The sequence below is a fragment of the Saccopteryx leptura genome, chromosome 10 (assembly GCF_036850995.1).
Source record: "Saccopteryx leptura isolate mSacLep1 chromosome 10, mSacLep1_pri_phased_curated, whole genome shotgun sequence".
Taxonomy (NCBI): Eukaryota; Metazoa; Chordata; class Mammalia; order Chiroptera; family Emballonuridae; genus Saccopteryx; species Saccopteryx leptura.
Window position 1 is genome coordinate 40,183,333 of NC_089512.1, and position 14,509 is coordinate 40,197,841.

The following is a 14,509-nucleotide window of genomic DNA, read 5'->3' on the forward strand; positions in this document are numbered from 1 at the left end:
ATAAACAAAACGAAAGATAGAAATTTCATTATCATACCAATAAATACAGAAAAAGAATTTGACAAAATTCAGTATCTATTTATAATAAAAACTCTCACCAGCATGTGAATAAAAGAAACATAACTCAGTGTAATAAAGGTCATATATGACAAACCCATAGCAAACATCGCACTGAATGGGCAAATACTAAAAGCATTTCTCTTAGGATTGGGAAAAAAAAGAGGGATGTCTGCTTTCCCCACTTTTATTCAAAATAGTCCTGGAAGTCCTAGCCGCAGCAATCAGACAAGAAAAAAAAATAAAAGGCACCCAAATTGAAATGAAAGAAATAAAACTATCATTATTTGTAGATGACATGATACTGTATGTGGAGAACCCTAAAGATTCCACCAAAACTATTACAACTATAGGAATTTTGTAAAGTAGCAGGATACAAAAGAAATATCCACCTATCAGTTACATTTCTTTCTTTTTTTTTTTTTTTCTTTTTTTTTGAGTAAGAGAGTGAGAGAGAGAGAGAGAGAGGCAGAGACAAACAGGAAAGAAGAGAGAGAGAGAGAGAGAGGGTGGAGAGATGAAAAGCATCAATTAGTAGTTGTGTCACCTTAGTTGTTCATTAACTTTCTCATATGTGCCTTGACAGAGGGGCTCAAACTGAGCCAGAGACTTCTTTCTCAAACCAGCAACTCCAGGATCATGTTGATAATCCCAAACTCAAGCTGGTGAGCCTGCACTCAAGCCAGTGACCTTGGGGTTTCAAACCTGGGACCTCAGCATTCCAGGTTAATGCTCTGTCCACTGCACCCAAAACAGTCAGGCTTAGTTACATTACATTATTTTTTTTTAAGTGAGAGGAGAGGAGACAGTGAAAAAAGACTGCCACATGTGCTCCAACTGGGATCCACCTGACAATCCTCCGCCTCCTGTCTAGGGGTGATGCTTGAATCAATTGAGCTATTTTTAGCCCTTGAGGCTGATGCTTGAACTAATCCAGCTATCCTTAGTGCCTGGGGTCATACTCAAACCAATGAAGTCACTAGCTATGGGAAGGAAGAAAGAGGGGGAGAGAAGCAGATGGTCACTTGTCCTGTGTGCCCTGACTGAGAGTCGAACGTGGGAGGTCCAGAGGCCAGGCCAACACTCTTATTGACTGAGCCAAAAGGCCAGGGCATCAGTTGCATTTTTATACACCAATAATGAACTATTAAAAGGGAAACTAACAAAATAATCCCATCCACAATTGCTTAAAAACCCTCCACAAACCTAAGAGTAAATTTAACAAAGGATTAAAAGACCTGTATTCAAAAAATTATACTTTAAGGCCACAATAATCAAAGCAGCACGGTACTGGCATAAGAACAGACATATAGATCAGAATAAATCTGGAATTTTATTCAGAATGGAGAGCCCAGAAATAAACTCACACATTTATAGGCAACTGATATCTGACAAAGGAGGCAAAAGCAGGCAATGGAATAATAAGTTTATAAAATAAAAGGTGTTGGGAATATTGGACAGATACATGCAAAAAAAAGTGAAGCTAAACCACCATCTTACACCATACACAAGAATAAACTGAAAATGGCTTAAAGACTGAAATATTAGACTTGAAATCATAAAAATCCTAGAAGAAAACATAGGAAGTACAATCTTGGACATTCTCGTAGCAATATTTTTTCTGATATATCTCCTGGGCAAGGGAAACAAAAGAAAAAATAAACAAATGGGGCTACATCAACTAAATAGTTCTGCACAGGAAAGGAAATCAACAACAAAATGAGAAGACAATCCAATGAAGAATAGGACATATTTGCCAATGATACATCTGATAAGGGATTAACACCCAAAATTTAAAAAGAACTTATATAACTCGACAGCAACAAAAACAATCTAATTAAAAAATGCACAAAGGACATGAATAGACACTTCTCCAGAGGACATAGAGATGGCCAATACACATATGAAAAGATGCTCAATGTTACTAATCATCAGAGAAATGCAAATTAAAACCACAATGAGATATCACCTCACACCTGTCAGAATGACTATCATCAATAAACCAATAAACAGCAAGTGTTGGCGAGAATGTGGAGAAAAGGGAATCCTCATGCACTGTTGGTGGGAATGCAGTTTGGTAGGCATTGTGGAAAGTAGTATTGAGTTACTTCAAAAAATTAAAAATGAGACTGCCTTTTGACCCAGGGATTCTACTTCTGAAAATTTATTTAAAGAAACCCAAAACATCAACTTAAAAGAATATATGTACCCCTATGTTCATTGCAGCACTATTTACAATAGCCAACATTTGGAAGCAGCCCAAGTGTCCATCAGCTGATGATTGGATAAAAAAGCTGTGCTTCATGGCCCTAGCCAGTTGGCTCAGTAGAGTACTGGCCTGGCGTGTGAATGTCCTGGGTTCGATTCCTCGTCAGGGCACACAGGAGAAGTGCCCATCTGTTTCTCCACCCTTCCCTCTCTCCTTTGTCTATCTCTCTTCCCCTCCCACAGCCAAGGTTTCACTGGAGCAAAGTTGGCTCAGGTGCTGAGGATAGCTCCATGGCTTCTGCCTCAGGTGCTAGAATGGCTCAGGTTGCAAAGGAGCAACACCCCAGATGGGCAGAGCATCGCCCCCTAGAGGGCATGCCAGGTGGATCCTGGTAAGGTGCATGTGAAAGTCTGTCTCTGCCTCCCTGCTCCTCACTTCAAAAAAATACAATAAATAAACAAACAAACAACAACAACAAAAAGTTGTAGTTCATTTACACAATGGAATATTACTTGCCTGTAAAAATATAAAGAAATCTTACCCTTTGTCACAGCATGGGTGGACTGGGAGAACATTATGCTATCAGGGGTAGTCAACCTTTTTATACCGACCGCCCACTTTTGTATCTCTGTTAATAGTAAAATTTTCTAACTGCCCACCAGTTATATAGTAATGGTGATTTATAAAGTAGAAAAAACTTTATAAAATTTATAAAGCAGAGTTATAGCAAGTTAAAGCATATAATAATAATTACTTACCAAGTACTTTATGTCGGATTTTCGCTGTTTGGCAGAATAAATCTTTATAAAACAACTTACTATAGTTAAATCTAATTTTTTATTTATACTTTGGTTGCTCCACTATAGCCTATCATGAAAGCTGGAGCGCCCACTAGTGGGCAGGAGGGACCAGGTTGACTACCACTGCGCAAGTGAAATAAGACAGGGAACGACAAGTACCATATAATTTCCCTCAGATGTAGAATCTAATGAATAAAATGAACTAACAAGCAAAACAGAAACAGACTCATAGAGAGCAGACTGACAACTGGGGGTGGGGGCTGAGTCAGAGGGCGATGTAAAGGGACTGAACAAGAAAGACCCAAACAAACAAAAAACTGAAAACTAAAACAAACAAAAATACTCTGAACAGGGACAACAACAGAGGGGTGGGGGGATGAAGAAATAAATGGTGATGGTCAAAGACTTGACAGTACAGTGTAGAAATGATATATTGTAGAACTGTGCACCTGAAACCTGTATAATTTGTTAACCAGTGTCACACTAAGAAATTCAATCAAAAGGGAAAAAACCCTAAATTTTATTTACAACAGTTTTAGATTAGCAGAAAAATTGTAAGACAGTACAGAGTTCCCAGTAGCTCTCTCCCAGTTTCCTCTATGGTTAACATGTTACATGAGTGTGTTATTTTATTTTCACAATTAATAAGCCAATACTGATACATTATTATTAAATAAAGCACAAATTTTAGAGATGATGGTTTTTCAGACAAAAAAAAGTTAAGTTAGATAGATAAGCACTGAATAAGTAGAAATGCTAATCAAAGACCTTTCCCCCCAAAGTAACTAAAAACTGACATGGCTTTAGTAAGAGAATTCTCTCCAAGGTTTAAGAAAAAAATTAATCTCTATCAAAGAAAATTTATTTTAGAACACAAAAAGGGCAAGAAACAATAAATATACTTCACAAAAAGAATAACCTTGAGGTCCTGGCTGGTTGGTTCAGTGGTAGAGCGTCGGCCTGGCGTGCAGGAGTCCCGGGTTCGATTCCTGGCCAGGGCACACAGGAGAAGCGCCCATCTGCTTCTCCACCCCTCCCCCTCTCCTTCCTCTCTGTCTCTCTCTTCCCCTCCCGCAGCCAAGGCTCCATTGGAGCAAAGTTGGCCTGGGCGCTGAGGATGGCTCCAAGGGCTCTGCCTCAGGCGCTAGAATGGCCCTGGTTGCAACAGAGCAATGCCCCAGATGGGCAGAGCATTGCCCCCTGGTGGGCATACCAGGTGGATCCCGGTCGGGCGCATGCGGGAGTCTGTCTGACTGCCTCCCCGTTTCCAACTTCTGAAAAAAATACAAAAAAAAAATACAAAAAAAAGAATAACCTTGATTCTGAAGTTAGATAAAAGAAAAAAAAAAATATGTCAAATTTACACAAGAACACAGACGCGAAAATCCTAAGACATTAACTATAACATGTATTTAAGCAAAATAGAACAAAACCAAATATATTGTGTTCAAACAGGATATATTCTAAAAATACAAGGGTAGTTTACCATTAGACAAATCTGTCAATTAGATTCAGGCTCATCAGTGTGTAAAATGAGAATCTCAGGACAATAAAAAATAACATTTATCATATATCAAAAACTTAATCTCAGAAATCACAGAAACAAAGAACTTTAGATGCCTTCTAAAGAACAAAAAACCAACAAAAAAATCTGCTACCGCCTGACTAGGCGGTGGTGCAATGGATAGAGCATCAGACGGGAATGCGGAGGACCCAGGTTCGAGACCCCGAGGTCGCCAGCTTGAGCGCGGGCTCATCTGGCTTGAGCAAAGCTCACCAGCTTGGACCCAAGGTCGCTGGATCCAGCAAGGGGTTACTCGGTCTGCTGAAGGCCCACGGTCAAGGCACATATGAGAAAGCAATCAATGAACAACTAAGGTGTTGCAACGAAAAATGATGACTGATGCTTCTCATCTCTCTCTGTTCCTGTCTGTCTGTCCCTATCTATCTCTCCCACTGTCTCTGTGTAAAAAAAAAAAAAAAATCTGCTACCAGTAATAGTTTTATATTGCTAAAAGACCTGGCTAATGTAATTAGACAAGAGAATAAAACAACAAGTTTTAAGTTAGAAAAGAAGACAAAATTGAAATTATTTGCAAATAACATAATAATTTACATTAGTAAACCCAAGAGAATTAACAAACCACCAGAATGCAGAGTTCTAATAGGTTCCATATACAAGACCAACATAAAAATTAAAGGTTCTCTGCCTCACCAAAAACCAGGAAAATATTTTTAAGACAAAACATAATATGATAATAAAACCATAACGTACTTAAAAATTAACCTAGTAAAAAATATACGATACCTCTATGAAAAAATTTAAACCTTATATAAAAGACCCAATAAAAAGACTTATTAAGACTTGAATAACAGATTCCCGGCCAGGGCACACAGGAGAAGCGCCCATTTGCTTCTCCACCCCTCCGCCACGCTTTCCTCTCTGTCTCTCTCTTCCCCTCCCGCAGCCAAGGCTCCATTGGAGCAAACATGGCCCGGGCGCTGGGATGGCTCCTTGGCCTCTGCCCCAGGCGCTAGAGTGGCTCTGGTCGCAACATGGCGATGCCCAGGATGGGCAGAGCATCGCCCCCTGGTGGGCAGAGCGTCGCCCCTGGTGGGCGTGCCGGGTGGATCCCGGTCGGGCGCATGCGGGAGTCTGTCTGACTGTCTCTCCCTGTTTCCAGCTTCAGAAAAATGAAAGAAAAAAAAAAAAAAAAAGAATAAAAAAAAAAAAGACTTGAATAACAAAATGCACCATTTTTGTGCATATATGATTAATTGTAAAAAGTTCCATTCTCTCCTAAACTTTTCTTTAAATTAAATGCCTTTCAATATTTAAAATCCTGGCCAAAGTTTTTGAGGAACTAAACAACTGTGCTTTAAAAATTCATAATAGAATTGAAAGAAATTCACAAGTAGCTAAGTGGATTTTAAAACGGTAAAGAAGAAATCACCCAATAAGAGGAGACCATGTTTATAACATATACTATATTATAAAGCCACAATAATCAAGAGTATACTAAAACAGAAAGAGAAAAAAAGACATCAAAATAATGGGGGGGCGTGAAGGAGGGGAGTAAAGAACAAATATACGGTGATGGGCACACAAGCAATCAAAGTTCAAATGCTATAGAGATGTTCACTTGGAACCTATGTACTCTTATTGATCAATGTTACTCCATTAAATTTAATTTTTAAACAAACAAACAAACAAAACTAGACACCAGCATAGTTGGTGATGACAAATGTGGCATTACAAAGTAGGAAGTCCCGGGGAGGATTTGTAATGACTTTTACTGGGGTCTACATTCTCACATAAATTCTACCTAGTTTTTAGTCAAAGCTCTATACATAAAATTATTACTCTGTAAAAATTTTTATCATATTAATGATACAATTTAAATGCCTTATTTCCTTTTTCTTACTTCTATACCATTCCAAAGAAGCCTATTTGAAAAACATATCCTTTTTGAATCCTTTTCTTTTTTTTTTTTTTAATAGAAAGGTATGTTTCTTCATTGATATTTCCTCTGGACTAGTTTCTTCATTGATATTTCCTATGCAAAAGAACTTTTATATGGAGGCAACAGAAACAGTCAAAACAGAAAACAAGCCTGACCAGGCAGTGGCACAGTAGATAGCACATCAGACTGAGATGTGGAGAACCTGGGTTTGAAACCATGAGGTTGCCAGTTTGAGAGTGAGCTCATCTGGTTTGAGCAAGGCTCACCAGCTTGAACCCAAGGTCGCTGGCTTGAGCAAGGGGTCACTCAGTCTGCTGTAGCCCCTGGTCAAGGCACACATGAGAAAGCAATCAATGAACAACTAAGGTGCCACAATGAAGAATTGATGCTTCTCATCTCTCTCCCTTTCTGTCTGTCTGTCCCTCTCTCTGTCTCTGTCACAAAAAAATAAAAATAAAAAAAAGAGAAAAAAACAAAAACATTTTGTTTCAAACCTAACCTGAAAATGTGAGTACAGGTTGGGGCCAAAGTAGGTTTATAGTTGTGGGTACACAAAATATAGAACTTAGTCTTGTATTATTAAACCTACTTTTGTCCGACCGTGTATAGTAGGGTTATATATGTAAAGTATATCAATAATGCTTGGAAAAAGGATATTATAAAATCAGTAGATTAAAATAAGATTTTAATTATACTTACTGAAGTATCAGAGTAACCAATCGAATAGCTTCCACAGCAACATCATACTCCTTATCAAGTGTCATTGATACAATGCGATCCTGAAAATAAGTTAGAAATTAAATCAACCATGAGCAGAAAATAAGTCAGTAAAGACCCAAGGAAATGCCTTTGGAAGAGTACACGCAAGACTAAAAAATAAAATGGAAAGCTTTAATCTTGAAACTGCATTACAGTTCTACTCACACAAAGAAGTATTAGGATAAATGTTCATAATCTAAAATCTTTCTCATCGACTGGCATTCCCTAACACTGAGACAAATAAACATTAACTTGCAACATACATATAGTTATAAAAAGCTGTATATAAAGCAAATCTTGTTTTAAGCAGAAGTCTTCTACTGGAGGCAATAAATAACTCATGTTGGTAATAGCTTTTGTAAAACAGATTCAGTTCATTTACTTAATGCAGGTTTATCTAAAGAATATGCAGTAAAAAATATAAACTAAACACTTGTATGGCAATGTCACTTGCTAAACTAGAATTTTTAAAGTGAAAAATAAAATAAGCTATGCATTCTTGATGCTTACCTTGAATCGGTTTGTGAATAGCTCCAATTTGGGGAATAATTCTCTATTGGTATATAGACTCTGTAGAGCTTTCAAACACTTCAGCCTGACTTCTCCTTGCTATGGAAATATAAATAAAAACACAACAGAAGCCATCAACTCCATGTCAAAGAGATTAAAAAGACTTTCAAGTCTTCATGAAGACTACAGTAATTTTCAGCTTAACCATTCAACTTACTTCATACTGCAATTCAACATAGGGTAGAATTGAGCAACTGCAGTCTGTGTTTCACTCATTTAATTTAAAATGCACTGAAAACCCCCTAGTTACTTGAGAGTAAACTATATCTTTTTCAAACATTTACGAACTTTAATTCAAGATGGAGTATTTCCACGTTATAATGTGACACTTGGAGAGAAATTTTAAGCAATAATTTCAATTAGAGAAGGTCACACTAATTTGTCCTTTATGAAACTACTGAACAATTCTGCAGAAAAACCCAACTTCATATTTTTAAGCTGATCATCATTTATTCATTTAAAAAATACTGAATGCCTTTTATACTCCAGAAAGAGAAGTTAGAAAACATATACAGCAGAATGTTTAAAACAGGCAAAATCAAAGAGTGAAGTGTCCTGAGACTACTGACTTCAATATCTGCATTATCTTCAATAAAGTTATTAACTTGGGAGTAGATGTTGGTGATCAACGTATATTCAGAATCATCTAGAAATTTTGTTAACTCTCAAAAGATTCAGAGAAGACTGAAGTGTCTATTTTCAAAACGAAGCAATGTGCTATAACAGTAGGAGTCATTAGTAGGAGTCCAAGTTTTAGAATCAGACAAAACTAGATTTTACTTCCAATTCTACAGCTTATGATCTATCTACATGAGAGATAGCAAATGTATTAGTCACTCTAATTGTTTACTCATAAAATGGTGATACCAGCTTTATAAGGCTGTTATACAGATTAAATGCTGGGTATACTGGTAAAAGTTTTAACAACCAGCTCTGCGGATGGAAGCTCTGAATTGTTGCATTTGTAGTTTTCTGTGACATAAATAATCCCTCTATAGACAATTTCAAGCTACCAATAAGATGTTATTCAGGAAGGGATGAGCATAATCACTCTCTTGCAAGCTGGTTCAAGGTAGCTCTAGTACACAACTGAATTAGATGATGCTTGTTGATAAAGAAAGTCTCTAGCACATAGAAAAAGTACCTGAGATACCTGTAGTAGATGCTGCTGTTGCCCCTCCCATCCCCATATAGTAGGCTAATCTTCCCTGCTTCTTCCAGTGTTAACTGCTCATATCTGTACCTCTCTCTAGAGAACTATGGTTGAAAAGAACCACCAGGAACAGAGATTTCTGGGAGATTATGCTCTACTTTGTCTCTCCTGTCCACACACTCTCTCCCCAGGCTGAGGCCCATAGCCAGGGGGGAATGATATACAGTACAGCAAAACAGCACAACTTCCTTGTCTCAGGACAGTATAACCTCTAAGGTGCAACTTAGTCTTCAAAGCTCCCAGTGAGATCTTGCTGAGATAAGATTTCTAAAACCACATTTGTAAGTATATTTCTGCTATATCCTGTGTTCCTCACTTTCTCACAGGCTTTTGAGAGTGCAAACCTTGATGTATCACTAGCAGAAAAATCTGACTCAGGTTTGGTTTCTAGGGAATGCTACCTAAACAGTTTGTACCAAGAGTGGTCCTAGGAAGCTGAACTCAATGACTGAATTCTGGGGTTGGATCACTTGAAGGATGAATACTATGAGGAAGGATCCAATTGCTGGATAGCAGTCATTTTCTAGTTCACCTATGGGTGAAAGGGGATGTACCTAGCATTGGAAGGAGCAAGATAAGAACTAAAGAACTGGGTAGCTAAGTGTTACTGATATATTAAAGAATTTAAAGTAAATGTTGCCTCTTGAACATTTAAATACATTTATCTTTTGCAGATAAAGAGCTGATCATAATGAAAACCAGGCCCAGGACTCAACTGTAAGGGTGGCAGAATTTAAGACAGTTTGCATCCCAGGCAAGTCTCTCATGCCAAAACCAGGGCAAAAGTCTAAACAATATGTGGGTGAATGCAGCTGAGAACTTGACTTGTTATCCCTCATACTGCAAGGGAACTCACATCCCTTGTTGGAAGATAGTACACCCCCTACTCCAGACTATATGGAAGCCTCAAGTAAAGTAAACGCCTAAAGGACAATGCTTGTAGCCTTCTTCATTATCCACACAAACTTCCCCCTGTGGCCCCGAGACTAAGGTCAAATCTCAGCATGGCCCAAATGGAAAGTATTATGTCTGCTAAGCAAGGAGGAGTATATGCTCTTAAGTGCTAAAGAAATGGCCAATTTGAATAAGAAAAAAAACCAGAATGTTTAGGGACTGGCTGCTGAAGGTACTGAATGAGAGAATAGGAATAAAAAATAGGAGTTTTTTGATATGGAGCACTTACCCTAGAGTCAGGATTTAAGGCCCTGTTAGGGGTCCCTGGAAATGGCCCAACATGGATGGCTCTTGGAAAAGGCAATGGTGCATATTAAATAGAACAGATGCCAGAATTGTGTGCCAGACTGTGAAAGAAGGAATTCAAAGACATAGGGAAGTAAGCACGCCAGAAAGGATCTATTACATAAACTCAGAAGACTTTCTAGTTGAGTGTGTTTCTCAGGAGGGCCCAGGGATTATTCTGTTTACCAAGGCAGTAAGAAAAAGACGTGTGATAGAGGTGCAGGCATTAGTAAGAAGCTCCACAGTGGCTGTGTTTTATAGGCTAGGGCTGACAGTAGGAGATACTCAAAACAGAATTTTGCTTCCAATAGCCAAGAGATGGTAAGATCACAGAATAGCAGTGACAACTACTATTAGATGCAAAGGTAGGGCATAAATGAGGGGGTGGGGTGGGGAGGGGAATACAAGGGTTGGCAAAAATAGGTTTATAGTTGCAAAAAACAATACAATAATTAATAAAATAATAACACAAGAATAAACTCTGTTTTGCATACTCACAACTATAAACCTATTTTGTCTACCCTGTAATTACAATGAGCAGCAAGGTAGAAGAGCAGCCCTTGGGGATCTAGGGAGATGGCTCATAGCACTTGGTATTCCTGGAGGCAAAAGAGGTGGGAAGCAAACAAAAGTATTACATAATCACAAGGTAACAACTATGGATGAGCCAAAGACTAAAGACATCTGTCTCAATGTAAAATAACAACTCCAGATCTAAGATGACATGTAAGTAGTTTTCTTAATTCTCTCCCACTACAGATTTAAAAATGAGGCCAAAAAGAGATAAAAATACTCCACCTATCCAAGTTCACACAGCAAATTACAAGTAGAGCGAAGACATTAGTCCAGTTTTATTTTTACCTTTCCAGTGATGCTTCCCAATCAGCTACTGCTCCTCTGAAATCTTGGCTCAGCCTATAGCATGCCCTGTCTACATTACAGGAACTTAATAAGTAAGGTGCTACTACCCATAAAAGTATTTTAGAAAACTGTAAACTTACCTGGTTTGATGAAAACACCAGTGACCTTTTTGGTAATTGCTCTACTTGGGGCTCTACTATCCTCTGAAGGTATTTCTATAATAGTACCAAAATGCTTTCTTTTCCCATTATACAAAATTTTATTCAAATCAGCATGCTACAGTGAAGTGCTACTCAGCTATAAGAAAAGGTGACATATTGCCATTTATGACAAGATGAATAAACTTGAGAACATTATACTAAGTAAAATAAGTAAATCAGAAAAAGCTAAGAACTACTTGATTTCACACATAGATGTGATATAAAAATGAGACTCATGAACATAGATAAAAGTGAAGTGGTTACCAGAGAAGGGAGTTGTGAGGGAGGGTAGGGAAGTAAAGAGGAATAAATATACAGTGATGGAAAATGATTTGACTTTGGATGATGGGCACAAAACATAAAAAGAGTTCAAATGCTATAGAAATATTTATCTGAAAACTATGTACTCTTATTGATCAAATCACCCCATTAAATCTTCTAAAATAATAAAAAAATAAAATCTGAATTTTTTTACACAGTGCCTAATGCACAGTCACTACTCAATGATTAGTTTTTGAATGAATAACTATACAAATATATGAAAACAGAAAAAAAAACCCAGAAAATAGAAAACAGTAAAGTAACTCAATAAGGGAGGGGTCTGCATTATTTGTCAGAGATTCTTTAACCTGTAATTCTGCAAAATTACCTTTGACAAAAAATGGTAAAAGCAATAAAAAGTATTATGAAGCATAACGGCACAATTTTATGATTTGTACTTTTATACTCATGCTTATAATGGAAAATACTGATTGTTACTAAAACGCATATATGTAATATGAATACTTCTGTGGAAATACTGTGAAAGAGTTAAAATGAAGCAAATTCAAGTATCTTGTCAAGGAGAGGATTTGTTTGTATTTGGAAGAGGTGAAGGGAGTAGAGAGAAACGTCTTTTGTTTGTTTTACTGAGTCATATTGGAAAACTTCATGTTTCATGACTTCGAACAAATATACATGCATAATATATATATTACAAAGCTAGTAAACATCCATCATCTCCAAAAGTTTCCTTGTATGTCTTTATTTTTATTTTCTAAGAGAAGGCATAGTCTTGAGAGGACATTATTATGTACGGCAGGGAAGGCAACTTGTACATGCAGTCTGTTGAAACACTTGGCCACCTAAGAATGAGCCTTGGGCCTGGAACACTTCCTTATCAAGAGATAAAGAGTCAACAACAACAAAAATACCATGGCATGGTAGAAACAAAGAGCCTAGTCCGCTCCATTGAGTGGTGCCAACGCTACGGTTGGGGTAGTAGTAATGGACTGAATGATGAGTTCAGACCTCCCTCTGGCCATACGGGGATAAATGGGATGCAGATAACCTCCCTGCCAACAAGGGTGAGCTGGCACAACGAATGAGGGTGGAAATCTGAAGCGAGTCCTAAAGAGTACACATCCTGTTGTGGCTGCCTTTATGCTCCCAAGCTCCCATTGTGCCTTGGGTCAAAAAGACTGTCTGAAAAAGTAAAGGGGTCTCCTGCTGGAAACTTCACCTGATACAGGTAGCCTGCAGGACTCAAGTAAGAACTGTTCTCATTCAATGCAAAACTATCAATGATATTGCTGAAAGAAAAACTATTAAAATGAAGTCCTTCTCTGAAAGTGAAATACAAAACAGAAATGAGTCAGGGCAGTCTAATGCAGTCTGGATGGTATACCTGGTCTGATGATGGAGCATTGCAGACTACAATGTCTAGGGCTAAACAGCACAGTCAGGGATGGGGCCAAGGTCTCTGCATCACCAACAGAGGCCCTATGCTCTTGTCAGGATAGAAGAAATAAAGGAGGTAAAATTCAGAATTTTCCGCAGCCAAGTCAAATTCAGCCCCTGCTCCCCCCATAGCAGGGGCTGGCCCAGATGGCTGCTACAGCAAGCTCCACCGTTCATGGGCTCTGGGTTCCTGCCCTGGGACCTGGGGATAAGTTTAGCTGTGGACATGGGGGGAAAAAAAAATTCAGAATTTTATAGGACTCTTAGATACTGGTAGCTAAATGACAATAATTCCAGGTGTCTGAAAAGGGAGGATTAAAATAATGGCTTTGGGTAGTTTGGGGGAAGTATAGTATCTGTGGGAGACAAGTCTGCATGTGTTTGCAGATAGAGCTGTTGGACCATTCCAGGTGTTAGTAATCATAGTTGTTATCACAGAGTAAGTATATAATAGGTATTAACATTTTGGCTGTGTAAAATACTAAACACCACCACAACTTCACAGGGTATGAACCATAATTAGGATAAATTCAAGTACAATGGGCCAAGTGCATTCCTGATCAATTCCAGAGTTGCCGAAACTATGGCACACTGTTCAACAAAAGTATGGTGGGGAAAGAACTTATTCTATTAATTCAAACTTAATGCAAGCAGAGGTGCCTATAACCACTCTATCAAAATTTACTGGCCCTTTCTCACCACTTAAGAAGGCTTGGAGGTTGACAGATTAACATAGGTTAAACATGAAAGTTCCAGTTTTGGCTAATGCAGTCCCTGATATTATCACTGTCACTAAAACAGCGGCAACCTGAATATACTGACTCGAAACTAGTATACTGTTGAACTGGTTAATGCCTTTTACTTGATCCCACTGCAGGATAAAAATCAGGACCAATTTGGGTTCATGCAGATTGGCCTACAATACATTTTTACTGTAGTTTTGCAGAAATATCTACTACATTTCTCTGTAATATGTCACCAGTGAGTGCAGTTTTAATCATATACAAGTCCAAGGCCCCACAGAAATACTAGTCACCCATTACATTCATGACATCCTGATAGCAAAGCCAATCAAAAATCATGTAGTCACAGTGCTGCACTTAGTCACTGAAGGAATAATTAGCACCAATTTGCATATAAATCCAGATAAAGTCCAGGGCCTGGTACAACAAGTGCTATTTCTAGAAGCCATTTAGGCAGGAAGCCAAAAAAGTATTCTACAGACAAAAGCTGTAGGCCCACCAATATTGGTGGGAAGCTCCCACCAATAAAAACGAGGCCCAACAGCTAGTGGATCTCTTTGTGTAATTAAAACAGTATGTATCTAGCCCTGGCCGGTTGGCTCAGTGATAGAGTGTCGGCCTGGCGTGCAGAAGTTCCGGGTTCGATTCCCGGCCAGGGCACACAGGAGAAGCGCC

The 14,509-nt window shown here is 38.3% G+C and overlaps 1 protein-coding gene and 1 non-coding gene across 3 annotated transcripts in view; one reads left to right on the forward strand and one right to left on the reverse strand.

The window, feature by feature from the left end:
* The window catches only part of STAG1 (STAG1 cohesin complex component), a 475,156-nt gene that overhangs the window by 144,865 nt on the left and 315,782 nt on the right, over positions 1-14,509 (reverse strand). For both annotated transcript variants that reach the window (XM_066352127.1, XM_066352126.1), the window contains 2 exons: positions 7,800-7,898; positions 7,230-7,309 (listed from right to left, as the gene is read on the reverse strand). In XM_066352127.1, coding sequence (XP_066208224.1) covers positions 7,230-7,309; positions 7,800-7,898 — 179 coding nt within the window. The remainder of the gene's footprint in view (positions 1-7,229; positions 7,310-7,799; positions 7,899-14,509) is intronic.
* Positions 13,186-13,321, forward strand: LOC136382694 (small nucleolar RNA SNORA5). Its single transcript, XR_010747315.1, has one exon. It is a non-coding gene; the product is annotated as a small nucleolar RNA SNORA5 (small nucleolar RNA).